The sequence below is a fragment of the Lutjanus erythropterus genome, chromosome 20 (assembly GCF_056507025.1).
Source record: "Lutjanus erythropterus isolate fLutEry1 chromosome 20, fLutEry1.hap2, whole genome shotgun sequence".
Lineage (NCBI taxonomy): Eukaryota > Metazoa > Chordata > Actinopteri > Lutjaniformes > Lutjanidae > Lutjanus > Lutjanus erythropterus.
In genome coordinates, this window is record NC_139336.1 from 8,459,076 (window position 1) to 8,473,149 (window position 14,074).

At 37.7% G+C, this 14,074-nt stretch overlaps 1 protein-coding gene across 2 annotated transcripts in view; it reads right to left on the minus strand.

Annotated features, from left to right (window-relative positions):
* Nucleotides 1–14,074, minus strand: part of stxbp1a (syntaxin binding protein 1a) — a 44,800-nt gene that overhangs the window by 23,242 nt on the left and 7,484 nt on the right. For both annotated transcript variants that reach the window (XM_084745466.1, XM_084745467.1), the window contains exons 2-5: nucleotides 3,948–3,997; nucleotides 2,077–2,158; nucleotides 1,903–1,979; nucleotides 733–811 (exon numbers count right to left, since the gene is read on the minus strand). In XM_084745466.1, coding sequence (XP_084601592.1) covers nucleotides 733–811; nucleotides 1,903–1,979; nucleotides 2,077–2,158; nucleotides 3,948–3,997 — 288 coding nt within the window. The remainder of the gene's footprint in view (nucleotides 1–732; nucleotides 812–1,902; nucleotides 1,980–2,076; nucleotides 2,159–3,947; nucleotides 3,998–14,074) is intronic.

The window sequence follows — 14,074 nt, forward strand, 5'->3', positions numbered from 1 at the left end:
CCAGAGTCATTTTTCACTCTTCATTATCTAAGAGTTTCTGTCCTCTTATCATTTGTGTTCTGCCTCATTCAGTTCTGCTCTACCTGCATTCCTTAAAGACATTTCAGCTTGAGATCACGTGTGTTTTTATTCTTGAAGGTGTGGTCTGAAGCCAATACAACTACTGTAATCCTGACATGATGTTAGTACAAACAACAACTCTTCAAATTATTATATCAACAAGGACTCTGTCTTGCATTGATGACTGGCTTGATTTATTTTTTTGCCTTTTTTTTTTTATCTGAGGCTGAAATCATAATCACATGTACTGTATGTCTGTGTATACGTGTGTATGATAAAATAAATGTATGACATTCATTATCAAATTAATCAACTGAATTAAAGACACACTCCATGTTTCTCTTAGAACACCTAATTACTTTGAAAGACAACTCTGAACCTACAAATCATTAACTGGAAGCAAAGTGGGGGGATGTGAGGACACTACTGGCTGCTGTAACAACAATGAGCAGTTTGCCTTCAAATATTACAAGGAGCTTAAAAAACATCGCCACCAGAAAACAAAATTATAAAAGACTGAGCAAAGAGCACAGCCGATGATAACAAAATAGTAAGAAGTGAAAATAATTAATTTATAAATAATAATGAATTCATATGAATTATTAATAACTGGGAATTAAATTCTTTAACAAAACATGTGGTTTAGAACAAGAGCCTCATGTCTTTACTCACAGTCAGTGAAGAAAACATGAGCTGCCTTGTATTTAGCTGAATGAGGGTCTTTGAAGTCTGCGATGAGCGCGTGGACAGACTGAGGAGAGACAAACACAAGACAGCAGAGTCACACTGTATATTTTTACATTTCTGCTCTATATGTCATGCCAGTAAAGCTTAAAATGACTGACCAAAGAGACCAAACCAAAGAGACCAAACCACAGGACCAAACAGCAAAACAAAATAAAATGTTTATTTGCGGTAAAACAAAAAAAAAAAAAAAAAAAAAAGAAAAGAAAGAAAAAAAGAATAACCCCATTAAAGCGGCAAAATATAAAGATAAAAGTCAACTTTAATGCAATCATACAAACATACAGAGTATAATACAGTCAGTTATTAGCAATTATTAGCACTACTGTACATTGCCCAAGGACTAAAAGCCAGTCAAAGCCAGCACCTCAGTCAGGAGTACTGACAGGAGAATTACTGACATACATATTTTTGATGGCGGGGGAAACCAGAGGAAATGCAAACTCCACACAGAAAGGCCGTGTCAAACCCACCATGCTGTGAGGTGAAAGTGCTAACCACCACGCCACTGTACCAACTATAATGTCCCAAAATATGGGACATCAATATCCGTAAACATGATTTTCTTCTATAACCTATACATTCAACTGTTAAACTTCATCTCATCTTATCATACATACTGCAAGTGCTGTATTTCTAGCACATTTTAAACCTTCTACAACTTACTTTGGTAATAGTGTACTAATTATTAAAGTACTAAATATCAATCAATATTGGCTGAAAACTAATGAAAAATTTGACTGATTTATTATTTTCTGTATACCTAATCCTTTTTCTTTTTAGTATCTAATTGTTTTTTTTTTATTCTTTTTTTTTTTTTTTTTTTAATTCTAATACTGGCATCGGCCCCAAAAATCCAGTGTCAGTCAGGAGCTATTGCTTATGGTATTGCCAATTAAGCTAATTGAAATTTGAATTTGAGAGAGAGAGGGACAGAGAAAGAGAGAGGGAGAGAGAGAGAGCATTGAAACAAAGACGTATGTGTGCATGATTTCTCTCAGCTGAGTCAACAGTCGTGTGTGTTTGAACACAGCGGCTTCCCTGCTCGCTGCCACAGACACACCTGAATATACACTATGAATGAGAGAACATGAATACCTTTTCAGTGGGTGTAATCAGGAAAATGGCCTCCAGGCTGGGAAGAGGCTCTCGTCGCTTGTTGATGTCCTCCACAACTACAAAGGCGGAAACAGACACAGAGGTACTTACACAAAGGAACCAAAGAAGGTGTAACAGTACAGAGAAATGATAGCTGTGATCGTGGTCTCTTACTGGTGATGCCTTCTGTCATGATGTCTGTCATCTTGCAGCAGGACGACAACATCCTCATGCTCAGCTGGTCCACGATCAGCGCCTGGCAAACGGGAAACAAGACAGTGACTATTCAAACACAGTTTACACATTAAATGCTGCTAACAATAAAACTGTCTTCATTCAGATAAAACTACACTGTAAAAAAAATGAAAATACCAAATATAAATTTGTTAACTTAAAAAAGTCCCGGCTGCCTTAAATTTTAAATTGACTGAATTTGTAAAGAGAAGTTGAGGTGATTTTGCAATGATTTAAAACAAAAGCAAAAAACTTTTTCTAGTCAAATAAATGTTGTATTAATCTAATTGTACTTAAGAAAACAAGTTCAATTAGTTTAAGGTATGAAAATTGAACCAAAAACTGTTCTGTCACACTAACAAACATTACAAACTAATTCATTTGATTTTACATTTTCACATTTGAAAAGTCAGTTCTTCATTTCACACAAAACTTACAGCTGCAGCTGCTCCTGTTGGAACAAAGACTATGCAAAACTAATCATCACGGTTTTCTTGAAGTGTATTAGAGAAACACAGTACTGTGGGTTTCCATCATACATGCATTCTTCAAAGTAAAAAAAAAGAAGGGTTAGTGCATGCTGGGACGTCTGCTAAAATGCTGATCATAATTCTCTAAAAATGAATTTAATTTAATTCATATCAAGTTGATTGAACTCTGTACAGTGCATTCAGTCAACTCAAGTCATCATTTCAAGTCAAAGTTAGAAGAAGTTATTTAATGTCCTGAAATAAATACTACAGATTTTAAGTTTAATTAACTTGAATAAATAAAACGTTTATATATATGTGTTAAGTTACCGAGAAAATATTATTGTTACCCTTGTTGAAATATGCTCGCTCTCGTAGTTATATTTTTCATGCACTGATTCTATCTTTTATGTTTGTCAGTTTGCTTGTTTATCTTGTTGTCTTTTAATGTGATTTACAATATTTCTTCTTAAACTTTGTGATTGTTTGGAATATCCTGTGGTGCTCGCTCAGCAGGAAAGCTGCACAGCCCTCAAATCATTATTCAAGACTGATTCCCGGAACTTGAAATTATTTGACTAATAGATTATTTGGCTGCAGGTTGCACTGCTCATACTCACTTACAGAAATGAGAAGTGCTTCAATTGGGCCACTGGCACAGAGTACAGACACTTTAGATCTCTGTCCAACTGTACTGTTATTACTGAGTACCACAGGATGCAGTTAATATGAACGTTGTGCAAAATCAGCTCAGTTTCCTTCTTGAGGAATCTTTAAAAAGGCAAAAATTGCAGCTGTTGTCACAGTCCAAAAACCTCAAAATATTCCGTTGACTATCGAAGAAGATGAACAAAAAGCAAATATTCATATTTGAGAAGCTGGAAAAAGTGCTTGTTCAGCATTTTTTGATTGATTAGCAAAATGTTGTCAAATTAGACTTATCAATTATTTTAGTATAATTTTATTTTATTAGTTACTGACCGTTATTCAAATGCTGGACAGTGAGGAAAATTATGTATCAGTCCAGACATAAAGCAGGTGCCATTAGTAAATGAGTTTGCAGATTTTCTTTATCAGAATGTCCAGCATCAAATATATATATTGAATGGAAGAAATGTACAAAGCCTCAACTGAGAAACACAAGATGAAGCTGCAGGCTTTTGATCTGAACAAAGCTCTAAAATAGGTCACTTCACTGATCTGTTTGTCTGTTTGAAGAAATGTTAGTCAGTGAAACATGATGATGTAGTCTTTGGCTCGAGTCTCATCTCTCCTCATCGGTGCCCCCCCCCCCCATTAGACCCAACATTTGTTATTTCATGTTAAGTGTGAACGTCTTACCTTCCATTCTCCCTTCTTCTTCACCTTCTTGATTACATCATTCATAATCTCTGAAAAAGACAAAAGAATAAACTTGAGGAATCTGATGGTAATCTGACAAGTGCACGTGTTTCAGTGCATTCTGTAGACAGTGAATATTCATAAAAAAGCACACAGGCACAAGTAACATTTCCCCACACGAAGTTCATCTCCACCGTCAGAGCTGAAGGCCTCAGCTCCCTCTTATTCACATAAATAAATGTGGACATAAATAGTTAAACAGATGCATTCAGGGGAATATAAAAAAACATTGCTTGGATGTTGTGGCATCTTTGAACCCTGCTGGCTGGACGACTGTGTGTGTGGTTCACATATGGCTCTGTGTGACTCTACAGTATGTGCTCCATTTATTTGCGTGTCCTGCTCCACCACACTGACAGATGACTTTACAGGATTTGAAATCTTCATTGCAGTATAAGAAGTAGGCATTGGACTTGATTACTCTGCCAATTGTAAGGGACCAGCTAAAGAAAGTGTGTGATTTCACTTTAATTTGCAGTGCAGTTCTGTTTTAATGTGTCCCTAATTACCCTCTAATGAAGTCTGATACGGTTCTAACTGAGGAAAATAAAGCACTTTAGTTTACAGTACAGTTGTGTTGTAATGTGTCCCTAATCGCCCTCAAATAAATGGTCTAATACTGTCTGATAAAGAAGATATTACGTCTGGTTTGATACGAAGTATGGCTTGTTAGATCTTATTAGTGCACCGTTAGGTTTATGGTGTCTAATTAGTGTATAGTTTTCTTTGTTTACTGACTAATAAAGAACATATTATTTCTAGTTTTTTTTTTTCCTGTAATTTGATATAAAGTACAGTTTATTATAATAGTGTGCTGTAAAATAAAGTGTGACCATTTCATCAATCCATCCATCCAACAACAATCCAAATACTGAAGAACAAGGAAGTAATAACGTCAATGGAAGCAAAACTTTATGTCCAAACTACATATGCTGATAATTCTGACTGTGACTTAGAGTACGAAGTACATTTAGTTTAGAAAAATAACAAAATGAATACTATATTTTTTGCAAAGTCTGCAAGTTTAAGTAATGTTCCACACTTTGATAGGATCTGTCTGTGTTAATATGTTTTCCTGATAATATAAAGATAAATAATGCAGCCAAAAATATTATTTTATCACTTTAATGTTTACTTTATAGTAGTATACAGTAGAGCAGGGCTCTCAAACTCAAATTGGCTCAGAGCCACCGCTAGTATTGTCATCACCTTGAAGGGCCACCTCAACATTCAAGTACTACAGAAGAATAATTTATTTTCATTTACTAACATATTTTCATAACGCTTAACAAAAAGCAGTTTCTGTTCATTTTTGTTAGTTATGCATTGCAGACAAACTCTTCTGTTACTTGAATTGGTCTTTAATACTTCTGATGGAAATGGCTAGCTAAAAATCACTAGTGCAGAACTGTGTTTTTATTTCAACTGTATATGAAGGGTAGCTTCTAAGACTAGAAAAAATAGGCTAAATATATAAAATAAAATAATTTATTGTATTATTTAGATACTCTTATTATTATTATGTATGTATTACTACATTATATTTTGGACATCATGTCGCAGGTCAGAGGGACGGGGCCATTTCTAGCCCCCTGGGTAGCAGTTTGAGGCCCCCTCCATAAAAAAAAATTGAGTCCAAAACAAGGTGATCATTCTTGTAGATTTGGGTTGTATTAGCTCACCTGCCTCCTATTCAGCTCAACCACAGACAAAGACTACAGTGAACACTAACATAATGCTGCCCTACTGGTACACATTTGAAAATCCCATGATGCAGTTCCAACACTGCAGGACAATAACATGCAAAAGTCAAATATGGCCTCCAACAAGGTTAATGACCACAGATCAACACCAGTGGAATACATCATCTGGACGAGGAGGGAATAAAAACACAGGGAGTGTTGGGAGGTGATTCTACTTTGGTTCTCAGTGATCTCAAAGATCCATTGAGTAAAAATAATCCCATCCACCATGAGGTCATGACACAATGGTCATGTTTATGCCTCGATACTGATATTGGCCTGATCAGTGAGCCAACCATCTGCCAGCCGTATTAGGATAAATCCATTTAGGCTGAATTACAGTTTAACATCATTCTGGATGGCTGTGAATATAAACCGATAAGCCTTCCGGTCCCGGATAAAAACCTGAGGCCGCACTGATACTGACTGGATTACCACAGATTAAAAAGGACCCAGACAAAAAAAGATCACAGAACACACATCAAATAAAGATCGAGGATGAGTTCATAACAATCAGCCTCTGTGTCTTCACCTCCAAATCAACCAGTGGTAAATACTCTCAAGTGGTGAAGCCACGGCTGCTGATTGACTATTTTCACAGCGAGAGGGAGGAGCTAAAGACCACCAGTAGGATAGATAGATAGGGTGGAAGAAAGGAAAGATAGATAGGATGGAAGGAAGGATAGAAAGGACAGAGGAAAGGAGTTAGGATGGAAAGATATAGAGATGGATGAAAGGGAGAACATAGGATGGAGGGGAGAAAAAAGATACATAGATAGGATGGATGGAGGATATTCACAGTAGATACGATGGAGGAAAGGACAGATAGACAGGATTGAACTGAAGGAAGAATATAAGCTAGGAAGGAAGGAAGGAAGATAGATAGATAGATAGATAGATAGATAGATAGATAGATAGATAGATAGATAGATAGATAGATAGATAGATAGATAGATAGATAGGATGAAATGAAGGATATATACAGTAGACTGGATGGAAAGAAGGAAACTTATATAGGATCAACGTGAGAATATAGCAGATAGGATGGAAGGAAGGACAGATGGGATGGAAGGAAGAATGGATAGATAGGATGGAAGGAATGATATGCAGAGGTTGGTGTTCTGAAAATTGATTTGGCTTCTTATCAACAGTCAGCAGTTGGAGGTGCAAAAGTTGTGACACAGCTCATGGAGGCAATCCATTAAAAACTTTTAGTGTTCCTGATTCAGCACAGTTAGTCTCAAAAACGCTCCTTCTTTAGAGTCATAACTGAGTCAAATCTGACTCTGAACATACAGACACATTTTAGATTCAGTGAGACTTAATTACTTATTGGACCTATCCAATCATGCTTTAACTTACAAAATGTAGAGCATAGGTAAAAGAAAACTAATGAATATCAACGAAATGTTGCACGGTTCTTTTAATTTTGTAGTTTTGTATGCCACAGTGTCAGACCTGAGAACCACTGATTGATCAGATGGAAGGAAGGGTAGCTGGGATGATAGGATGAAAGGATATAGTAGGATAAATGTATCTTGTCAAAAAAACACAAAATGAGCCTTTAAAAAGCAGCCTACTGCGTACTATATGACTGAAATTTGACCGAGTGAATCCTGAAACCCTGACAGACTCCATCCTACACCTCCTGTGAGTCAGAAGAACTGTATCTGACCTCCTGTGGGACATATGATCTTGGAATAGTACCAATATTATTCTCAGTAAAATGACGGAGAGATTCCCAGACTCAGCTTGAGGCTATTTCCAGCATCTTCTCCATCCTGGTCTGTGAGCTGCTGTGTCAGCAAAACAGCACAGCCGATACACACCAAACAACAACACAAACTGACACACACAGGCTTTTATTTTATTATTTTGAGTATTTTGACTCTTTGACTTTGCTAAGCACTCAGAGTAAGAGTTGTAAAATTAAAGCTGATTCACATTTGTTCCTAAAAAGTCGACTTGTTTTTCATGCGGCAGCGGCTCCGGGCCCACACAGGCCACAGGATGAGACACTAATACAAACAAGAAGCAGCGGGGATATCCGTCACTCGTTTTCCCTTTTCCTCTGCAGCAGCTGATGTGTTTCCTTTTGTTCTGAGCAGCAGCATTTTTCTGATAAAGGTTTTCTGATAAAAGTAGCTCCAAGTCACTGAACTGATACATTAGTATCATCTAATGTAGGGCTGAACTGAATGTAATTTTTTACATTTGAAGCTTGTGCTGAGGTTTGAATGAGGCTGTCATATTTTATGTCATCACCCTAAAAAAAAATCCTCAATTTGAATTAAAAGATGCATTGAATTAAATGACTTAGTCTTGGACTTTACAACACTGGATTCATCAGAAATGTTTGGATCATGTAACAATCCTTTACAGCCACCACTGGAATCTAATCCTACAAATATTACTGATCATATTAGTGTAATCCAATCTTGATCTTTAACTGTGCAGAAATACTGGGTTCAAACAGAAAAGACATGCATTTCTTTTAAAAACCTGCACAGAATTCAGATGTCAGCATTATAAATGAAGCACCAATCTTTAAACTATCCTCTACATCCCTACAATAGTGAGTTTTTTACGTGATATTATTAAGTTACTTAAGTTACTTTCACACTACATGCATACTACTACACATTACATCCTGATCTAAAGGTGAATTGAGGAGCAACAACACAACTTTTGCAATCAATATTGGTCAATGAAAAAAAAAAAACTCAGTCTCTCTTTGATACATTTATAGTTTGGAGAAATGTGCATGAAAACACTGTGGCTTGTCAAGTTGTGGAGTTTTTAAATAAAAAATGAAACAAATGCTGAAAAGGTGCGGCATGATTTAACCCAGACAATTATCACCTGACTCTTACTAACCCCACAGCTATTTTAAACAAATACATTCTGACAAGCTCACTCAACACTACCTGCACCACACAGCACACAGACGAAGTTAGCAACTAGCTATTGAAGAAAGTGGAGCAAAAGAGACATTCGTTTTTTTTAAGGAGTTGGTGGAGACCAAACCAGAGCTAAAAGGAGAGTGCATCACGTGAACACAAACACGAATGAATGAATGCTAGTGTTGGTCCATGTCAGCTGGTTGTGCAAACAGGGAACTGTTTGCTAACATGAAACTTAAAAAGGTGATAATGCATTCTAAAGAAAATGATGTGAAATATATGATGTGAAAATGATGTGAAATATTCAAGTGAACTACAGATACCTGAAAACACTAAAGTATAGTGCCTTTAAAATGAGGAAAACACAACAAACACAAAATAAGATGATATCTAGTCTCATATAATGATATAATATCAATATATTGCCCAGCTCTACCTTCACTGAGGCATGTAAATAACCACATTATGTTGTAATAATAAAGTGGATGCTGCACACTCTTGTAACTAACTGAGAATAAAGATCAACACAACATCAGGAGGAGACGGCGCCATGGATTTTTTCCTTTCTGACCTCTTGACAGAGGCACAACAATACAGATCGCACCAGCCAGACAGAAGGGAAGGGACCTGAAAAAACACAGTGCAACAGCTGTGTCAACCAAACAGTCAGAGTGGCACACACACACACGTGCGCCCGCACACACACACAAACACACTCCTCAGAGGCCTCAGAAGCCTCTCACTTCCAGTTTAACAGGATACACATCCTCATGGCGGCGCAAGGAAGGAAAAGAAGACTAAAGGAACAAGCCATAAAACTTTAAAGAAGAGAATTCATTTATTTAAAATATGCACCTGCAAACATATTTGATTGTAGCCAAAGAATATATGAAAAGGATTTTTTCAGGGGGACAAAACAAAACTGACCGCACTCTGTGAGCCACAATAATAAGCAGTGTAATGTACATGATATTGCTGATTGGCTCAATGTACACACAGGCCTGACTCTACACATTATGCAGCAGTGAAGAGCTGACAGTTTCTCCCCCCTTCAGGGACTTTCACCTATGAGTACATGACCCATTTTTTCTCTGGATCTCAGCTTCGCAGCAGCATCACTCCCAAGAGAATCTGACACGGCTGATCTTAAAGAGACAGGCGGACATTTCAGCAGGACTTGCGCTGAAACACGACGACAGCCCTCACCGCTCTTCAGTTCACTTCAGTGATCTTTTTCAACTGTTTGTCATTAAGACACTTGAAGCTTCACGTGTACAGCCTTTTCTTAAATAAGCCATTGTAAAACATAAAAATAAACTGTTTGTACTGTAGTGCGATTTAAGTAAAGGTTCACTTTTGTAAACGTAGTATCACATGCTACTATGGTTTCCTGCAGCTCCATATCTTCAGCACTTATTTTAAAGTCAAATTAATTAAAAAATACAAACTAGACATAAGATACTGTATGAGAGTGCCAATCTTAGAGCCCAGAGCTGGTGTGCTTCATGGCCTTAATATTTAGTCTGCAGCCTGGTCAGACAGGCCTGCAGTTACATAATGCCAAAAAACAGCCCCAACCAGCACAAGTTGGTTGTAAGAAAAGCAAAGATAAGATCATGAATCTGTAGCCTGTCTGGCTTCCAACATCCATCCAGTCAGAGGTCAAAGGTCATCCAGAAAATGGACTGATTTCAGGACCCTTTCCCATGACCTGCACCGATGGGTGATGGGAGATGATGTACAGGAGCAGAGAAAAGGTCATGAGTCATGAAGCCTGAGGGCAGAGATGCACTGACTGCAGGTCTGTATAGTTACATATGTATTGTATATTAGTGGACTAGTCCCTTGTGTTCGCAGTATGTCAACAAATTCTCATAGAGTTGACATAAATGTACCTAATTGCCCCAAATCTCCTAATTTAAGAGGCCACATGAGCACATAATGACAGCAGCGTGGACATGGGTCAATCCTTTCTGTCTTCAAAGGCCATGAGCCTAGCAGTGCCAGCCAATGGTGTGGAAGCATCAATCAAAATTTACGTAACAACATGGAAGCAATCAACATTAAAAAATGCTCTTAACTAATCCTTACTAAGGATGGCACAAGAACTGATGCTTCGGCACCACGTTGATGCAAAAATTCTGATAAAATGATGGTTCTTGTTTTTTTTATTGGGATGCAATTCTTCTAGACCTGACAGGGCCAGCATTTACACCTACATATGTTCTAGTCAGCTGTTAAACATCAAAAGAAGAAGAAGAGCACCCTCCTTGGTGGTAGGAATTGATAGTCGCACACAAAAGTGACAAACAGTTTTGAAACATCAACAGACTAATCAAACTAATCTTCATGGGTCTTTAGATCACAGAGGAAGGAGATGAAGGAACCTTTTCGTTCCTGAAAAGTAGTTCCCAGGGACTAAAGGTTCTGGGTATTGTGGGTAGAAAAATGGCTTAAGAGTCATGTATGAAAGTACTCTGCATTCGAGATGGATCATCAGTGATTAATAATGAATTTGAAAAAAAAAAACTGTGTGCAAAAGGTGCCATCAAACTTTTCAGATGAAGGGAGGAAACACTTCCAACTTAGCCAGATGGTGAGTGAGTTTCAGTTCATTTTATTGTTATATTAACAACGCATCCAAAGTGTTTTCTTTGTTATCCTGGAATACATGCTACCATTTGTTTTGTTTGCCATACATGGAGTTGACGGCCAGCTCTATTAACCTGACAGCAATGAGCTTATATGAGGTGAAAATCAGGTGAATATGTGTCTTCATCAATCAACAGAAGCTGCTAATACAGCAACAAGAACATGATTCATGGCCAGTTTTACATGCATGGATGCTGCTGGCTGTGTGTGATGTTTGGCACCACTTGGATGTGAAAGGGTTTTATGGACTAGTTTTATTTCTCTACCTGTGCATGATGTGAACAGTGGACGACTGGGCATAGTCAGAATGATTTTAGCCATATATTATGTTTAAAAATGCTATTCAAAATACTCCTTTTCTTGTGTAATGAGGTCAGTGACGACCAGTTGACTGATCGATGACTATTGTGCATAACCCGGTGTTGTAACACTCCTACTGGACGCCTCCAGTTAGAATTATTTTAGCAGATATCATAACACTAAACTGTTCCTTTTAGATGAGAGGACATCTTTTGTATTTTCAACACATTTGATTCTGTGAGCGCAGACCTACTTATGCCAAATTTCTCAGAGCAGCAAGAGGCTCTTTGTTTTAATAGTCACGTTTAAACTTAAAGTGTTCATAAAGTGCCAGTGAGGACACATTAATTAAAAAGCAGTAAGGGAACTGCTTACTTTATCAAGAACAAGAACGTATTTCAGTTTGAGCAGGTAATGTTTGATATTTTAATAGGAGACATGACTTACAGACACAGTGAAATAAATTCTTATGCTGTATCTCTGCATTAATTTCTTTCAAATGTTAAAAAGCATATTTATGTATGAAAATAATTCTTTGAATATGTTAAAGGGGCAACATGTAAGATATGGCAACATATCGAAGGTAACTCTAAATAGCCTCTAAAAAGAGGCAACATGTCATCAGAGTAGCCCTTCTTTGCTGTAACTATCTTTAACTGTAGCTACTAGCTGTTGTTAGCTCAGTTAGCTGTGTAGCTAATGGCCTTTAGCAGCTCAGGGTATTGGGAGAGTGTTTAGGGCAAAACACAGACTCCAACACCAATGGAGGCCACCTTGATGAAGGGGAATACAATACTGAGGTGATTTACAGCTGCTCCAACCAGATGTCAGGGGCAATGAAGACGGCATATGGGGACAAAAGACGTGTAAAAAGGAGGGGAGCAAGAGGGAGGTTGGGTATCAGCGAGGCAGCAAGGAGACAGGATATTTTCACATCTAACATGACGGATTAGGGATTAATTTCAACAAAAACGGGATTGACAAGTGGAAGGACTATGGAATGATGATTTTGTTGAATTTTATTTTGTTTCTGTCGAGTTTACGACGAGTTAACAAGGCATTTGAGCTTCTCTTAGTTCGGTAAAAGAGAGACACTTGAATTCAGAAGGTGTGCAGTTTATTACAGACAATAGGTGTAAGAATGTTTCTTTTCTTGATGTTTTGTGAGTTTATTTTGTTTATTTATTACACTATAAAAGCTACAAAACCTTATGAAAGTAGCAACTTCGCTGCTAGCATACATGTTACAGCTGAAACTACAAGGTGACAGTCCAATTCCAGGGTTGGAGCTAGCTGGTTAGCATGCTAACTTCAGTAGATATCTCTGCAACACAACACATAGACATCTTTTACATAACATCATTACTTTTACTTCTTCACATTTGGTTGAGAATGTTACTTTTGTTTCCATTAACTAGCTGCCAAACTACATTAACGCATTGCTCAATTTAGTAGTCGTAAACATCTACTCCTCCATTTGATGAAAATTTGGTGTTAATTTGAACTTGAGTTGTTCACATTAATTTACTCTATCAGATGCCATCTGGGGCAACCATCTAACCCCAAATCAAACCACAGCTGATTTTGTTATCTTACGGGCACCCATGCTCTCAGGTCATAGAACATGGGTGCTTCTTTGTAGGTGTGTGTTGACGGTGGTTTCTATTTCCAGACGAGTGTGGTTACAGTCTAATTTCTTCACTTCTAATAATGCAGGTGACGAAGGTGTGGGTGGAGGCCAACAGTCCTCTACAGCTCCAAATCTGTGATAAATTTCTCCAGAGACTCTGCACTCACGACAGCACACACACATTATGAGCAATCAACTTAAATCCCTGAATGATTTCATCAAATCCCTTGTTTGACTGGAAATACACACATTACGGAAGATTAAGGTGCTTTAACTGCCATTTCACTCTGGCTTTAAAGACGGATCGTTTATCAAAATGGTAGTTGATTGATCGTTTTATTTAACCGATTAATCAGCTAATTTTTTAAGGCTCTATTTATGAAATACCAGGGCAGGTAGGTGGTGTTTGCTTTGGTTAGCGTCTATAGAGTGCCAGAAAAATGAAACAGAGAGGGATTTAACTGAGGATGAGGATCAACTCGCAGAAAGGCAGCGTCTGAAAATGGCAGACAGTATATAGACTTTGGGGAAGCAGGCAATCCACTGTGATGCTGCAGACTGTAAAAACCTGGCTGGAGCTCTCTCTGAAGAACTCTGCAGTCTACTCTGATTCAGTTTTGCTTGATAATGTACAGAAGAAAGGACCAAAATCAATGCCATTTTGCATTTTAAATCCTCTTTCCCCTTCTCATTGATGTGCGTTTTCTCTTTTTGCTTTTGTCGCTCGAAGACAAGAGCATCTTGGCTGACGCTGCTTGGCTTTCGTACCGTGGCGATCTTCTATAAGCAGATATTTCTGTAATGCTGTATTAAATATGTCTCCTCTGCATGTGTGTGTAT